The sequence below is a fragment of the Hyperolius riggenbachi genome, chromosome 1, assembly GCF_040937935.1.
Source record: "Hyperolius riggenbachi isolate aHypRig1 chromosome 1, aHypRig1.pri, whole genome shotgun sequence".
In the NCBI taxonomy this organism is placed as follows: Eukaryota; Metazoa; Chordata; class Amphibia; order Anura; family Hyperoliidae; genus Hyperolius; species Hyperolius riggenbachi.
In genome coordinates this window covers 125,722,978-125,741,298 of record NC_090646.1, presented here as the reverse complement: position 1 = coordinate 125,741,298, position 18,321 = coordinate 125,722,978, and the positions used below count along the sequence as shown (strand labels likewise).

Below are 18,321 nucleotides of genomic sequence, written 5' to 3'. Positions count from 1 at the left end.
TGGTCACTATGATTACTATGTCTACCAATTCTGTATTATATACCAACGTCTAAATCTTGGGTATACCATTGTCTGTATTCATTTTGTGCCCCATGTTTGTTTCTTATTCTGTACAGGGCCACAGAGTATGTTGGCGCTTTAAAATCAATAGTAATAATATTAAAAACAGGATCTAAATGGAGGGGAGAAGTTGCATTGTGCAGTATGCATGCAATGAGATGCATACAGAAGCATATAGTATAAAAAGTATGCTTCACTGCAACTGTAAATGTGCACATAATTCCATACAGCACAGAATGCTGATTTCGGCCCATCACACCACTACCACAACAATATGAATGTACCATTACAATGTAATCACATTGTGTCTGCCATGCAATTATATTGACGGACGCAATGCACTCCTGCCCCAGACACACCCCCTTCTGCACCGCCCCACTGTGAATGCCTGTGGTACCGGGATGGCACATGTGATGGTACGGGGTTGTGCGTGCGGTGTGTCAAAAATACATTTTAATTAATAGTTTTTAGCAATACTTCCTCAGGTATAAAAAAAATAAATCTCTGCAGTTAAATGATGTGTCACGCCAAAACTGTGTTGTTCAAAAAAGACCTGCTTCAGTGTTTAGACATTTTCCTAACATTTCTAAGCCACAGGATCAGCATTTATGTCAGACAACTGTCAAATTTCAAAGGTAATAATGGCAGTTTTCTCTATGAGTTTTAGGCCTTGTTTAGATCAATTAGCGGAGATGGCTGTGCGATTGGAACGCAATGCATACGATCGCACACCATCTGCGCCACTATGCGCTGTGCTGCAGATCCCATTCACAACAGTGAATAGATCTGCACTGCGATTCCAGAAAAATGCATGCAGCAGTGTGATAGCGCATGGCATATGATGGGAACTCCTACTGTTCTTGTTTGTCGCACACTATACGCACTGCCAAAATTCACACGGCAGCACATAGTCTGAACGAGGCCTAAGGGCCTTTTCATATCATCTGTTGTGTTGCATCACAACAGACAACATCATTGCAATGGGCTTTCACTTTTAGGGCTTGATTCACTGAACCGTGATAATTCATATCACCAAATTTTCGTGCGGAATCGCAAGTTTTTATGCGAAAACGCGAATTTTCTAACAAAAACTCGCGATTGCGCACAAAAACTCGCGATTGCGCGCAAACAGAAAAACGCAAGCGAAAACGCCCATGATATGAGTTATCATAGTTTAGTAAATCAAGCCCTTAGATCGGTGCAGCACAGTGGGCTAGGTTCTGACGCAGTAACACTCAGTATGCTGTACGTTACCAGGGCAAATAGTGTGTTTACAGTGGGAGTGAGGCACACTTTCATCGTACTGTATGCTGCAATGTATGGTCGTACCGCAAGACCAACGCCTGGTGCGACTTTTTTGGCTCCATTGTGTTGTGATGTGATCACACCACTAACCTAGTGTAAAAATACTCAAACTCACTGAACTCTGGTAAGATCACCATGCGCACGCAGTGCTTGACAATTTAACCCTTACTCACGCGGATGGTGTAGTGCATGTTGCGTTAGTAGGGATAATCACAGATATGCAAATTCTTCTGAGTTGATGCAAATGTATGCAATTTTTTATGCAAATGTATGCAGCTTGAAAATGAACCAATCAATTTAAACCTGGGTTTAAACTGATTGGCCCATTTTCAAACTGCATACATTTGCATAAAAATGTGCATGATTTCAGAAGAATTTTCATCTCATCGATCATCCCTAGTAGGGAGACAGTTACCTAGGCAATGGAAGCATTGCTAAGGTAACGTTGATTGCACTATTTGCATAATATGAATTAGTGAAGCAATGCTTGCATTAGTGAAGTAATGCAAATTCAGCTACCGGTAACATGCGATCTGATGTCCGCATAAGTAATGGTAAAATTGCTGTGTTCTGCCTGCCCCTGGCAATTTTACTACAAGTTTCCTTTAAGAATGAGTAGGACTGCAGGACGCCAATCCATTATGTTGAGTTGACAGAACACAAGCCTTACATAACCTGTTGTGAAATATTTACTGCACATAACATGGATAATTCATTACTGTGACGGAAAGATTTTTTTTTAATGCGCAGCACATGCTTCCTGGATAGCTGAAACCAATGGAGTAAGAAATGTTGACTGCTGATATTTAGAATCATCAGCTGGGGAAAAGCTATGAGCATCCAAATGCCGATTATTTCCTCATTTCTATAGCTGAAAGAGATATTTACCCCCTTTACATATGTCGGTAGATGTGTAGACGTGAGCGGAGTGGAAAACAAGGAGAATGTGATGCACCAAGCAATTTTTGTGATGGCTTTCTGTAAATATATTACTATCAATCTGCATGCACTTTACCGCCCAAGGCCATCTGTCACAGGCTGCCCCTGACCAACAGTGTCTCAAGCAACATCCTCCACCCCCATTTCAATATAGGGAGCCAAATGCCCCCTGCCCCACCCCCACTACCCTTGCAGCATAGGTAGCCAGATGACAACCAAACAACCCCCCTCCCCGCCCCCGCAGCAGTATAAGCAGCCACATGCTTCCCCATCGCCCCCCCCCCTTTAAATGTAGGTCATCAGATGCTTCCCTCTCTCTCCCCCTTTAAGTTTATGTGGCCAGATGCTTCCCCCACCCTCCCCCTTTAAGTTTAGGTGGCCAGATGTTTCCCTCCCCCTCCCTCTTTAAGTTTAGGTGGCCAGATGCTTCCCCCTCTCTCCCCCTTTAGGTTTAGCTGGCCAGATGTTTCCCTCCCCCTTTAAGTTTAGGAGGCCAGATGCTTCCCCCGCCCACCCCCTTTAAGTTTAGGTGTCCAGATGCTTCCCCCGCCCTCCCCCTTTAAGTTGAGGTGGACAGATGCTTCCCCATCCCACTTTAAGTTAAAGTGGACCCAAATTAAAAATACAAGATTTCAAAAATAAAATCTATTTTCTAAATTATAATAATGAATAGCAGCCTTTTTTCAGTTTCATGATGAGAAATATAAAATATTTTACATTTATTGTAGGAACCCCTCCCTTCCTTTCAAATTGCCGGACAAAATCCGGCAAACTGGTGGAGTAGGTGGTGTCCGGCAATGGAGGAATTGCTAATGGCTGCCTCCAGTATAACCCTAGTTATTAAAGAGAACCCGAGGTGGGATTTACTTATGCTAGTGGGGCACAGAGGCTGGTTGTGCACACTAACACCAGCCTCTGTTGCCCCATGGTGTGCCTTCAAGACCCCCTGCGCGCCGCTATACCCCCCGCAGTGCTGGCGACACGCAGCATGTCGCCAGTACAATGTTTACCTCTCGCCTGTCTGTTAGCGCCGCTCCCCCGCCTCCTCCGTATCGGCGCTACTTGCCCGCGTCACTTCCCTTCAATCAGCGGGAGGGAAGGGACGCGGGCGGGTAGTGCCGATACGGAGGAGGCGGGGGAGCAGCGCTAACAGACAGATGAGAGGTAAACATTGTGCTGGTGACACGCTGTATGTCGCCAGCACTGCGGGGGGTATAGCGGGGGGTCTTGGAGGCACACCATGGGGCAACAGAGGCTGGTGTTAGTGTGCACAACCAGCCTCTGTGCCCCACTAGCATAAGTAAATCCCACCTCGGGTTCTCTTTAAAAGAGAAGGCTGAAAAGCATGCACTGAAATGCTCATAGGTTTGAAGGAGTGTTTATTTATGTTTGTATGTGTTAGAGTGGTGCAACTAAATATTTTTAATTAACAAAAATGTTTGGTTTGGGTCCACTTTAAAGTGGCCATCACCAACCGTGATACATTTTAGAATGTAAATCAGACAGGGAGAGGAAAGGGTGAGAGAAGATTTTTACAGTGGGCAAATTAATTTTAAATATTCACCTCAATCTTCATTAGCAGATCCTGAAGCTCTCCCGATTCATTCATTGACAGAATTTTTTCAGCACCCTGTAATAAAAAGTATGAAAAAAAATGAACAATAAATGTAAATTTTAATGAAGGTATGCTTTAAAAGAGCAAGAGGCCACCTTATTTTTATACATTTTCTGCATACATATACACAGAGATGAACTAGTGGCAACAGTATAGAGGTCCACTTGCTGCACATGCTGCCAAGGGGAAATATTGGTGCATCACAGAATATGCTAGACAGTCATGGTGCTAAACCGGGGTACACTCGGGCACTGCAACCCCCCCTCCGGCAGCATGCACTGAACAGGATAAGGTCTGTAAAAAACTCTCCATGTCATCCTGAGTCTATGTAGGTGCTAAGTAAACCAAGGGTCTTATCTGTTTGCCATAAGTACCTCAAAATCCTTGCAAGATCCCTTGTAATTAATGTATCTGGATGACACTTATATTTGCTAAAAAAACCTTTTTCTGATTGTATGTTCTAACATTGTTAGTCAGCAGGAATAGTCTGAAGAAGGCTTACTAGCTGAAAGCTTACTTTTTCCTTTTAAATTAACCAGTAAACTAAAGCTTGTATTTTACAGACAGGAATTTTTGAATCAGAATAATAATCCTGATTCAAAACTTCCTGTCTGTAAAATACAAGCTTTAGTCTCTAACAATGCTTAGCTAAGATAAGGAATTAAACACACAGTGTTTCTCTCCCTCCTGCCTCTTCCCCCTCCTACTACTTATATAGAGTAGTGAGACACAGGCTGGGGGCTGGAATGATGTGCCTATGATCGGGCCACACAGGAGCAAGTTTGCTAGCAATAATCCAATCTTAGCTGCGCTCATTCATACATCCTCAAGTTGCTTCGCCGTTGCAATCACCCCTTGAGCATGAACACCTCAGAGAGAAAGCACAAAACACATATGGCGGATAATAGTGCAGACTGTTTATAGCCACTGACACCCCCCTGGTGTAAACATATATGCTCAAGCTTACTGACAATGTGAGGTTTGGGGAGCTTGGAAACCACCACCAATTACAAACAAACACTCCCCTCCAGGAACCTATGTCCTCTCTGCTCACCGTCGTGCAGCTAGGTACACACTTGTCCAATAGCCTCCTTTAGTCAGCAATCTCCAATATGCCTGATCACCACTCGATGTCTTATTCAGTATGTGGTCCTTGCACAATACCTCAAACAGTAACAATAACGCCAATGTGTAAAACCAATTACTTTAATAACTATTAAAACACTAATGCGCGTACATCATAAAATTTTCCACAAGCATATCACATAGATGTTACCGATCCCTCCATCCTGGATTACGGCACCGCTCGTCTCTCGTCGTATACAGCCAGCGTCCTCATCGCCACTCTCAAGCCACGCCATGCTAGCAAGTAAGGATTAAAGCATGCCAGCTAGCCAAGTACATCTGTAGGTAACTTTTGTTCAATAGTAGCACCATTATTTGGACAATCTGCTCTGCTCAAAAGTTCTGTTTGTGATTTTTACATTTGGTTATTATCATTAATGAACTAGTTGGCCTAAATTTTATCACCTTTGTTAGGCAAAAAATTTCTAAAGCTCGCCATACAAACATCGATTTCGATCATCCAAATAGCCCCACCAGACATCCATCATGCCCCCTTTGTGCCCCCCAAAAAATTTGAAGCAGGAGCCACCACTGATGCTAGAGTGTGTGTGTATGTATATGTGTTTGTATGTGTGTTAATTTCTATTGTATTATATGCTTTATCTCTCCTAGGTTACTGAAAAATTGGGTCAAATTTTGGGCCAAGAATGATGAGCCATTGCAGAACCAGGTGGAAAATTCAGGTAGAGAGACTTGCCCAGAAGATATGCCATTGTGGTTGCCAACACACCGAATCTGGAAGCTGACTGCTTGTGCAGGCAACCATTTTTTCATGTGTTCATTTTTTTTTTATTTATTACATCACAAGAAAAAAAAATTAGCTCTTTCTCAATGTCAGAATGCATGGTTAAATAGATTGGTTAAATCCAACTGTGATTACTCTTTTATATATGAGGCTTGTCTAGAGTTCTCAATGTGCGGTACGCGTACCCCAGAGGGTACTTCTGCTGGTTCCAGTGGGTACTTGGGCTTGATATACTTAACTTAACCAAGAATAAAAAATTTAGAATTTTAGAAAATTATAAATCTTATTTAAACAGCACCAAATTAGTGTTTTAGCTAAGCAATAGTAAACGCTTGGAATTGTTTAGAAGTTATCATGTACCACGATTTAATATATATTTGAGAAGGGGTATTTGTGATAATGTTTACTATGCTAGGGGGGTACTTGGTGAGTACAGGGTTTTTAAAGGGGTACATACCAATAAAATGTTGAGAAACACTGGTAAATGCCATTTTCTTTTATCTGCCACAAAATGTATGTTTGGCTTAGCTGATTAATGTGTGCTGTACCATTTACAGAGGTTGGACCAGGGGCAGAGGTGCAGGAGATCTACCGCTGACAACAGAATTCAGGATGGGACTCATCTGGTTTTGGTGGGCTGTTCGTTTAGGAGTCAGCCGTTTAGTGTGTGCGTCCCTCTTGTGGCCGGGGACCCGGCACTCAATGATTCATGGACCAAATGGCAAAATGACCAAATTCTTTACAGATATCATTTTTTTGCACATTCTCCCTGGCTACCAGGACAGTTTGTTCTAATTATGCTTCGAGGGCCCCAATGCTTGAATGGTGGATCAGGAGTATCCGGCGACAAGCCTCTGGGCTATCCATAGGCTTTCTTTTACTGAGGTAAGTATCTATTTTTTTTTCCTAACAGGTAAAAATCAGATCTATTACGTGTTTGAAGCTATTTGCCTTACACTAACATTGTTTGTATTGAGCACATATTACAGGTTGTGCTATCCAGAACAAGGAAAGGACATTTGCCCACTACTTGCCGACTGCTCCACGCCAATTGACGTGAGCAGTGCGGCAGCCCCAGGACCGCTCCATGCCGATTGGTGTGAACGGCCGTCTATGGCGCTAGCAGGAGATTGTGTGCAGGCTCCACTCCGCCTTCAGTCTCCCAGCGGCGATCGCCGCTTGGGAGACTGTTTGACGGCAAAACCGCTATCTAATTACTTTGTACAGCGCTGCGATCTGCAGCAGCGCTGTACTGGGGACAGCCGTGTGACACGCCTGTCCCCTCTGTCAGTGTGGAAGTGATCCGCTGTCATAGGTTGAAGCCTATGACAGCCAATGACGCTGATTGGTTGGCGGGGGGAGGGAGGGGGGGGGGAGAAAGAAAGAAACAGTGAAAATAATCAAATAAATATTTTAAAAAAAAAACATAGGGGGGGGGCGATCAGACCCCCCCAACAGAGAGCTGTGTTGGTGGGGAGAAAAGGGGTGGGGAATCACTTGTGTGCTGAGTTGTACGGCCCTGCAGCTTGGCATTAAAGCTGCAGTGGCCAATATCATGAAAAAGGGCCTGGTCTTTAGGGGAGGTTAACACTGTGGTCCTCAAGTGGTTAAATCAGCACCAGTATCTTTTAAAAATGAATTAACAATTAATTAATCAACAATTAATCAACAATTGTATTAGTATAGCAAACAACATGATTGTAAACAGTTACAGTAAATTTTCATAACCTCTCTGATGACTTTAATTCATATATTTTTCCCTAAAATCCATATTCGGCTAATTTTTGCAAACCTGTCATGCTTTTGTGGTTCAAAGACATAACCTCCCCCCCTGGAAAATTTTCTATGGACACCTGTGGTTCTACTCACCAAAATGGTCGCTAATAGCAACCATAGATTAAGTGTGTGTGGAATCAAATATTTTTAAGAAGACTTTACTGGTACCAGGAGCATAAGTAGACTTAATAGGGCCCCCTTGCAAAAATTATAGCATCGGCCCCCTTGGTCCCCGAACCCCATGTGGGTCACGTGACCGAAAGCCGGGGAATGGCAGCAGAGAGTGTTCTGCTGTGTCTGGAAGCGGGAAAAAAATTACACATATTGCTGCACATTTTTGTTTTTGTCGAGAGGCCCATGGACTATATAATTCAATGTCATTTCTTATGCACACTCAATCTGTATTTAACCTAAAAACTTCTGATTAAATGTAGGGAAATACATTTAATCATATACTGTATATAACCAAAAATGTATAGATATGCTGATGTTCATCAAATAAGTTGTTTTTCCTTCAAATGTGTATCAGATCAATCTATACTTCTATTCCTATGATTGGAAGAAGCATCTCCTCCTGCTTAGCTTGCTGTTTGTTAGAACTGGACAATCACAAGATTATGAAAAGACAGCAACAGACATTACTTAACCAGAAGAATGCTTATACCAGCAGATTTCACTAACCAATGGACAATCTAACATTAATCTAGCATGTTCAGCAATTATTCTTTTATATGGACTATGTATATCCATAAGACAACCCATTTTATACGTCATATTAACATGTGATTACATTACGTCATAAGCTTAAAGGGATACGGTAGCGGGGTCGGGGGAAAATGAGTTGAACTTACCCGGGGCTTCTAATGGTCCCCCGTAGACATCCGGTACCCGCGCAGCCACTCATCGATGCTCCGGCCCCGTCTCCAGTTCACTTCTGGAATTTCAGACTTTAAAGTCTGAAAACCACTGCACCTGTGTTGCTGTGTCCTCGCTCCCGCTGATGTCACCAGGAGCGTATTACGCAGGCCCAGTATGGTCTGTGCCTGCGCAGAACCCTCCTGGTGACCTCAGCAGGAGCGAGGACACGGCAACGCAGGCGCAGTGGTTTTCAGACTTTAAAGTCTGAAATTCCAGAAGTGAACCGGAGGCGGGTCGGAGCATCGGTGAGTGGCTGCGCGGGCACAGGATGTCTGCGGGGGACCATTAGAAGCCCCGGGTAAGTTCAACTCATTTTCCCTCGACCCCCCTACAGTATCCCTTTAATAAAAAGCTATCCCTGACCTTTCTGGGGCAGAGAATTATACCGTCCACTCTCAATTATGCATGCATAATCTGTTTTGATTCCAGGTAGACCCGAGGCCTACAATCTGGGAGAGAATTTCTCCACCCTCATATCTTTTACATGAGCAAACAGAGTTTTTTTGCTAACTAGCTGCACTTGCGGTTGGGGTGAGGGAGGCAGAGGGGCCCCCAAAGCATCTGGGTCGCTCTGCAATGGCAGGGGTCGCAGGGGTGATTGCTACGCCCATGACTGGTACCTAAACAAACCATTTTGCAAATCCAAAACAACTTCTTTAGGTAAAGTGCCTACAATGTGTCATACCATCACACATCAAAAATGCATAAATAAATGCACATACAGTATGTCATAAATAAGATCACGCCAAAAACAAAATATACACATATTCATGCAAAATATGTTCAAGAATTACATGTAAAAAAAAAATCCAGACTGGTCATATTGTTTGATAGAATATAGGTCAATGATGGCTGTCCTTGGCACTCCAGCTGTGGTGGAACTACAAGTCCCATGAGGCATTGCAATACTCTGACAGCTCTAAGCATAACTCTGGGAGGCAGAGGCATGATGGGATTTGTAGTTTTTTCACAGCTGGAGTTCCACGGTTAGCCATGACTGATATAGGCTGTAATGCAAGACAGACTCTCCTACAATTTAAAAATGCTTAAAAAGGAAACGTCTGCACTTATGGAAAAAATTGTGGCAATATGTGAAGCGCACTGATAAATGACAATACTGTAAGTTGCCTATAGATCAATGTATACAAAGTTCAGAAGCGCTCACGGCTCAAAACAACACAAGTTCAGTTTAACAAAGTCACCATCCAGTAGTTCAGATCAACCAACTGAGCGTCCCAGAGCTTCAACCGACTCCTTGATAGCTTGGCCAACACGTTACATAAAACATGAAAAGAGAGGGCACATAGCATAATCCAATAATCATATATTTCCCATCACCATTCACCATTCAAAAGTGATTGTAAACACCACCTCGTGCAGGGACACACTCCCCCCCATGCACCCGCACTCACCCAGTCAGCCTCCAACCAATCCGGAGGTCTGGATATATGGCATAGACAGGGGGTATGGCAAATCTCACTTCCAGTTACAAGGTAATCTAAAAACTTAAAAAGCGCCAGATAGTGTAAAACCTTTTAATATCTTTAAAAAGTAAAAGAGTAGCACTCACTAGCGTGGAAGATCATAAAGCATTTAATACATATGCAGACTGCGGTCCCGGGTAGCCGATCACTCTGTTAGGATTCCTCCTGTGACGTGTTCTGTCCATTGCAGGTGGATCCGCAAATGGACAGTTCTGGATTGTCAGTCTGCATTAGGTTGTGCATTTGCAGTGAGTCAATTTATCATTTGCAATTGCTCTGCAGTTCTGGACAGCTCAGAATGCTGTCATTATTCCACTAATGGTTAGCCCTGGATTTCCTGCATGCATGTGCTTGCATAGCACTGCATACATTTGTTATGATGGTCTTTCAGCTGGCAAATGGTGTTCAGGCCAGCACAGGATTGAGTGATTATCATTCAGCTGTGTGGAGATTTGCATCTCTGCTCTCATTGGATGACCTCAGTATAAAGGTTTGCTTCCTGCAAGCGTGCTCCGCCTGTCATAGTTTCAGCTCTCTCTAGGCTGTTACTGGGTCCCTTGATATTGTAAAATATATTCCTTGTCTTAGTTCAGTTAATCCTGTGGAGCTACATTATATATTTCCCACGGGGACATATATACGTACTCCTTCTAGTATAGAGATTTTGCATTACCTAGCCTTGCTCCTGATCCTAGCCAGTGTTACTTGCTTATGTTATATATCGGTTCATCACCGATATATACATATGTTAGTCAGTCGTTGTAGTTTCATTGATAGCTGTAAATTGTAATACGCTAGGATATGATATCTATTGTATATTTGTCTATGTATTACATTTGCCTGCCTTTTGATTCTGCTATTTCCTGACTATTCTATCCTGTCCTTGCCAGGTAGCCATTGCTGTGGTTGCTATTGGTTACCTCACTCTTGTCTTTGTGAATGCTTGCTGTCACTGAGATAGTGATTAGTTTAGCAAGCATTCATTCTGTCAGTCTCTGTCTTCCTAGTCCTGTCCTTGCAGGTAGCCATTGCTGTGGATGCTATTGGCTACCTCACTTCAGTCTGTCTTGTATCTGTCTTAATGTTTGCTATCGCAAGAGCAGCGCAACATCGTACTGCGCTGCCATTGCGTCTTATCAGAAGCCCAGAGCTGCAGTTCCTCTAGGCAGCCAGGGTAGCCTCTTCCATAATTCAGCTCTCAGCCTTGTTGTGCTGGCTGGTCAGAAAGTATGACCCTCCAGCGTTACACGCTGCTTCCTCATTCTGCCGGTCACGTGACATAGCTCCGCCCTATGCATTTCATCAGGGAACTGTCATGATCGCTGCTGCAGCAGGTGCTTCTGGCAGTAGTAGTGCTACAGCTCAGGCAGTTCTGATCTCTTTCCATGCAAGCTGCATAGCTTTGTCTGCCTTTCCCTGCTGTCAGCTTGTGACTGATTATCATTCACCTGTGTGGGAATCTGCATGTCTGCTCCCATTGGATGACCTCAGTATAAAGATCTGCTTCCTGCAGGACTCCTCGGGTTATCATAGCTTCAGTTTAAGCCTGTCTTGCTGTTGCTTCGGCCCCAGATCGTGTTTCTTGTTCTAAAGATACTTTGCTGGTCTTGCATCATATATTGGTTCATTGCCAATATATATGCATACCAGCACGTTTATTATTTTCCTTGTATTCGTGTTACGTTGATACATCAGTGTCGCTGATGTATACGTACACGAACTGTTTATATCCTGTGTTCAGTTAGTCAGCTTTCCAGCACGTTTTGGTAGTTTGCGCGTATCGTGATCACCCGTGCTGAGTTAGTTATCCTGCTCCTGGTTCTGTTTGTGGATTGCGTTCATCTCTGCGAAGAGATAACGAATCCTTCTGAATCCTGTTCTGTTACCGTTTGTGGATTGCGTTCATCTCTGCGAAGAGATAGCAAATCCTTCTGAGTCCTGTTCCCTGTATTGCTCCAGTCCTAGTCAGTGTTCATGCTTATGTCATATATCGGTTCATTGCCGATATATACATATGTTAGTCAGACGTTACAAATAGTTTCATTGATAGCTGTAATTGTAATACGCTAGGAAAACATACTTATTGTATTTTTGTCTGTGTTACGTTCATCTATCTTGATCCTGCTATTTCCTGACTATCCTGTCCTGTCTTTGTGAGGCACGCCATCGCTGCAAACGCATTGGCTGCCTCATTCCAGTCTGTCTTGTTGTGGACGCTTGCTGTCACTAAGTAGCGGCTAGCTAGCAAGCGTTCATTCTGTCTACCTGTCCTGATCTCCTCAGTTCTGGTTTATGAGCTCAGCGCTACCTTGCGCTGAGACGTTATCGCGAAAGTATTGTTTGTGGCTGTCGGATCTGCACCGGCTCTGTGCGCCACAATCTCCTTTTGGAGTCAGTCCTCCCCTCCACTATACTAGGGATAGCCTGTTTCCTTGTGCTAGTGTGTGTACCTCCTCCACGTCAGCTCATGCGTTGCATGCTGACTGTGGAGAATACACCACCAAGCCTTACATTATGATATCCCCATTACCAATCCCCATTGTGGGGGGGGGGGGGATTCCCAGAAACTATGACACTGTTAATTATGGTTCCTGTTCCTTTAAGAAATTTGAAGAACTTAGCTCTGAAACAGAAAATGAGTTTTTCTCTGAATGTGCCAGGTTCCTGGCCAATCCCGATCTCCAAGCGACTCCTGTTTCAACCTGGGCACTCCAGCTAGTTTATATTTTGTTTAAAGGGCAATTGTTCCAGTGGGCTTACGATGTTCTCGATCATTCCGATTTGAAAGAGAGACCGCTGGAATTTCTAGCGTTTGTGATCCATAACTGGTTGCGCATAGATCCATTGCCTTTTCCTCTAAATGAACTCCTGGCAGCAGGCCAATCAGCTGCCCCTTCAATTGTTTGCAAAAATGATCAGCAAGCAGAGAGTGTTCCTGATAATTTTCCTGCAGCTTTGAATAAATCACCAAAGGCAGCAGGGTCTAAGGCAAAATGCAAACGTTCTAAGAAACGTGTCCGATCTGCAGAGTCGTTATCCTTAGCGACTGAGACCTATAATGAGATTCTGCCATTAACAGATAATGAAATGCAATTGTCTTTCAGGGGAGTTAAATGGACTTATGAAACTACTAATGAACTTTCATCACTGGCTAGGGAAAATAAAGATTTTTGTTTAAAAGAATTATCTGAGTATGATTATGAGGAGATATTACAGAGTATTGAACAAATCAACTTATTTGTGAACCAAGGGAAGTTTGCATACACTACAGTTCAACACTTGCTACAGGTATTGGAGATTCTTAAGAATAAGGAATCTGCCAATCACCTGCTAATTAACCCAATACATGTCCCTGCCACAATCATATCTGCAAACTGAGATCAGCCTGAATGTTCAGCTAAGTATGCATGAGATCCCCCATTCGAGAAGGGAGAGATGGAAGCCCTGGTCTGTGAATGGAAGAATGATTCAAGTTCATTTTGTCAATTTTACAGTGCAAAAAGTGAATTCGTATTGAATGCATGCATTAAGTCGGCCTATAACCTAATAGAGATTGGTGTGTGTAGGTATGACTTTGTGGCTCCATTGATTGATGTGTGGGAACTGATTTTGGATGATTTTTATGTGACTCCGAATTCGCAAATTTGGCGTTCTGACCCGCCTGCTTCAGCACCTTTGGCTGATTCAGCAGGTGATTCGGAGCTCTTTTTGTGTGAAATTGAAGTTCCTGCAATTCCACCCTGTACCATGGATAACTCAGTGTTACTTCCCAGTAAAACAGAAGCCACTGATACTTTCTTAACCTTGCCCTGCACAAATTTCTCAGCAGAGAATCCAGAGGTCCTGCTGACTTCTGAGTCCAGCCTAGCCAGTACTCATGACTCTTTGTTCAGTGAAACAGACATCAGAAAAATCTTGCCTGCCTCTGCAAACACTTCCTGTGTTAATAAAGTTCAACTCCTGTCTGATCCAGCAGATGCCAATAGATGCATTACATTATCTTCTGAATCCCAGCAATCCTGCCTAGAAACCTCAAAACCCCAGCATCTGAATTTCCTAATTTTACAAATGAATGGTGATTCAGATGCGCAAACATTGTGTCTTGATCTTCCTGTTTCTACACCTCGCTCTAGTTCCGTGAATAGCTCAGAGCATCTGCTATGTGAACCTGAAATCGCAGAATTATTACCTTGTTCAGAAAATGTTCCAGTAAATTTGCCCTGTACCATGAATTGTGCAGTAGATCTCTCCTATGAAGCTCAGGTCACAGAATCCTTATGCTGTCCAGCAGGTGCTTCCATGGTTTTGCCCTGCAATATGGACTGTTTAGTGATCCTGTCCAGTGAAGCTGGAGTCGCAGAGTCCTATGCTTCACCCAGTACTTTGGATACTTCAAACCCTCTAGCAGAAGACTCTGAGGCACTGCTTACCTCAGTGGGTGTTGCAGCAATATTCACTTGTTTAGCAGCTGTCTTAGAATTAAAGTCCACTCTAAATAAACTTGATGAATCTTTATCTGATGAAGCAGAAGTCATTGAAATATTGTCCTCGTCAGCAAGTGTCTTAGATACCTTGCCCTGTACACAGTCTGATTTAACCAATGTTGTTGAGTCCCTCTCCAGTGTTGTAACAGCCGAGGAACTCCAGCCCTGTCCTCTGAATGTTTCAGAAGTCTTGCCCTGTAACATGGATAATTCTGATTCTCTGGCCGGTGTGGCAGAGATTCCGGAGTTCCCTTCCTGTCCAGGGAATTCCTCAGATTTGCCCAGTTCAGTGGGGGATGCTGTAATATTGACTTGTTTTGCAGCTACTTTGGAGCCCCAATCCCAGGTACTAGATGAGTCTCTGTCCAGTCCAGAAGAAGTTGTGGAATCCCTATCTAGCTCAGTTCATACATCAGAAGACTTGTCCTGTCTTGTTTATGCCCCTGAACCTGATTTGTTAATAACCTTGCTAGAATCAGCGACATCCAAGTCTGTTCCTGCATTCTTTAGTGAGAGTCCAGTGCTTGTGAAGTCTAGTCATGATGAATTTTTGTCCAGTCCTGGTTTCGGTCCTATCTTGGCTGACCCTGAGGTTCACAGTTCCTTGACATGCCCAGAGGTTTCTCTTGTGCCAGTGTGCCCAGATGTGCTTTGTGTGCCAGAATGCCCAAGTGTGTCTAAGATGTTAGCGTACTCAGATGCTTCCTTAGGGGAGACATGTTCTGATGTTGCCAGTCTGCCTGCATGCCCAGAGATGGTTCTGGTCCCTGAAAGCCCTGATCTTGATGTTTGTCCTTGTAACCCTGACTCGGGAATTGCCATAGGTTCCATGGGGGTTCTTGATAGATCTCCATGTGAGCCTAAAGGGCGTTCTGACCTTTTGGGATCTCTTTGGAGCTTCAAAGTGTTCTGGGAGATCTCTGAGGAAGCTTGTCCTGGTACCTTGGACTGGTTCAACAGTGGGTTTTGTGTTGGTAAAGACAGTTCCGGTGGGCATTGCAAAGGCTTTGGCATTTTTGGACGGTCCCTGGAAGGCAGTGGGCAGGGCCGGGCCGAGGCAGAGGCTGGAGAGGCTCCAGCCTCAGGGCGCAGTGTAGGAGGGGGCGCAGAATTCATTCAGCTGTCATTCCTAATTGTGTTTGAAGCAGAAAGAAATAAGAAAAGGGGATACATGGGAGTGATTGCAAGCCAGATAACTAGATATTAAGGTGTTGGGGAGGTTGGGGGCCCTGTGGCGCCTCTTAGTCTAATAGCAATCAGTGTGTGACGGCTGGGGTGGGAGGGATAGAGGGGCGCACTTTGGTGTCTCAGCCTTGGGTGCTGGAGGACCTTGTCCCGGCTCTGGCAGTGGGTATCGCTCAGAGAGCTTTGGGGGCTTTCTTCTGGAAATCATGGTTCTGATGGGTGTCACACTGAGACTTGTAGTACTGATGGGCATGGTTCAGTAGGTTCTGGTTCTGATGGGTCCAGTCTTGTGATGACTCATTCTGGAATTTGGTCTTGCCGGGCTGTCCCGGTCATCATGAATTATCAGTTAGGTTGTCTCCTTGGGAATGTCAGTTTTGAGAGGCGTCTGGTATCCGCCTTTAAAGGGGGAGGTACTGTCATGATCGCTGCTGCAGCAGGTGCTGCTGGCAGTAGTAGTGCTGCAGCTCAGGCAGTTCTGATTTCTTTCCATGCAAGCTGCATAGCTTTGTCTGCCTTTCCCTGCTGTCAGCTTGTGACTGATTATCATTCACCTGTGTGGGAATCTGCATGTCTGCTCCCATTGGATGACCTCAGTATAAAGATCTGCTTCCTGCAGGACTCCTCGGGTTATCATAGCTTCAGTTTAAGCCTGTCTTGCTGTTGCTTCGGCCCCAGATCGTGTTTCTTGTTCTAAAGATACTTTGCTGGTCTTGCATCATATATTGGTTCATTGCCAATATATATGCATACCAGCACGTTTATTATTTTCCTTGTATTCGTGTTACGTTGATACATCAGTGTCGCTGATGTATACGTACACGAACTGTTTATATCCTGTGTTCAGTTAGTCAGCTTTCCAGCACGTTTTGGTAGTTTGCGCGTATCGTGATCACCCGTGCTGAGTTAGTTATCCTGCTCCTGGTTCTGTTTGTGGATTGCGTTCATCTCTGCGAAGAGATAACGAATCCTTCTGAATCCTGTGCTGTTACCGTTTGTGGATTGCGTTCATCTCTGCGAAGAGATAGCGAATCCTTCTGAGTCCTGTTCCCTGTATTGCTCCAGCCCTAGTCAGTGTTCCTGCTTATGTCATATATCGGTTCATTGCCGATATATACATATGCTAGTCAGACGTTACAAATAGTTTCATTGATAGCTGTAATTGTAATACGCTAGGAAAACATACTTATTGTATTTTTGTCTGTGTTACGTTCATCTATCTTGATCCTGCTATTTCCTGACTATCCTGTCCTGTCTTTGTGAGGCACGCCATCGCTGCAAACGCATTGGCTGCCTCATTCCAGTCTGTCTTGTTGTGGACGTTGCTGTCACTAAGAAACGGCTAGCTAGCAAGCGTTCATTCTGTTTACCTGTCCTGATCTCCTCAGTTCTGGTTTATGCGCTCAGCGCTACTTTGCGCTGAGACGTTATAGCGAAAGTATTGTTTGTGGCTGTCGGATCTGCACCGGCTCTGTGCGCCACAATCTCCTATTGGAGTCAGTCCTCCCCTCCACTATACTAGGGATAGCCTGTTTCCTTGTGCTAGTGTGTGTACCTCCTTCACGTCAGCTCATGCGTTGCATGCTGACTGTGGAGAATACACCACCAAGCCTAACAGGAACTGACTCATCAGGGGTGGCGTGTGTGCGATCGTCTACCCGGGAACGCAGTCTGCATATGTATCAAATGCTTTATGATCTTCCACGCTTGTGAGTGCTACTCTTTTACTTTTGAAAGATATTAAAAGGTTTTACATTATCTGGCGCTTTTTAAGTTTTTAGATTACCTTGTAACTGGAAGTGAGATTTGCCATACCCCCTGTCTATGCCATATATCCAGACCTCCGGATTGGTTGGAGGCTGACTGGGTGAGTGCGGGTGCATTGGGGGGAGTGTGTCCCTGCACGAGGTGGTGTTTACAATCACTTTTGAATGGTGAATGGTGATGGGAAATATATGATTACTGGGTTTTGCTATGTGCCCTCTCTTCATGTTTTATATGATGTGTTGGCCAAGCTATCAAGGAGTTGGTTGAAGCTCTGGGACGCTCAGTCGGTTGATCTGAACTACTGGATGGTGACTTTGTTAAACAGAATTTAAAAATGCTACTAGGCAGGGAACACGCTTGTTCTCGCATTTTTTTTTTGGGGGGGGGGGGGATTCAGGATTTCTGTCGCTTACACGTGCTACCACATTTTCCTTTACACAATTTTCCATGTTTATTTGCAATTTTCTTTATTTCAGCAAATATATATCATAATTAGGTGCATATGCGTGGTGCAGAAAAAGCCGAAAGCTGTTTGATAGAAAATAGCAGAGGGAAATGTGAACAACATGTGATTCCCAAGAATGGCAAGAACCTTACCCCTAATTTTGTTAGGCAAAAATGCAGTGTTTATTGGAAGTATTCTGTGTATGTGTAACCTCTATAAGGTCTGGAACCCACTACAAAGTGCTATCGCAATCACTAGATATTTGTAGTAGGGCTTTGTAAGCGATTTTGAAAGCGGTTTCCATGCTCCTATACAATACATTAAAATGGAAACACTCCCAAAATGCTGCATGTTCTGCAATTGCCATTTCCCTAATTACAATAGCTCTAGTGGGATCTGCTGCATCCACTTATATTGGCATTTTGGGAAATCGGTAGTGATTGCAATCGATCACAAAACACTGCCAAAAACGA

General features: G+C 44.0%; 1 protein-coding gene and 1 long non-coding RNA gene across 2 annotated transcripts in view; one reads left to right on the top strand and one right to left on the bottom strand.

Moving 5' to 3' along the window:
- The window catches only part of LOC137546161 (uncharacterized), a 36,372-nt gene extending 30,488 nt beyond the window's left edge, over positions 1-5,884 (top strand). The window contains exon 3 of the long non-coding RNA XR_011026189.1: positions 5,657-5,884. This is a non-coding gene — a long non-coding RNA (uncharacterized lncRNA). The remainder of the gene's footprint in view (positions 1-5,656) is intronic.
- Positions 1-18,321, bottom strand: part of GRXCR1 (glutaredoxin and cysteine rich domain containing 1) — a 107,264-nt gene that overhangs the window by 4,729 nt on the left and 84,214 nt on the right. The window contains exon 4 of the mRNA XM_068268230.1: positions 3,869-3,934. Within this exon, the coding sequence (XP_068124331.1) occupies positions 3,869-3,934 (66 nt within the window). The remainder of the gene's footprint in view (positions 1-3,868; positions 3,935-18,321) is intronic.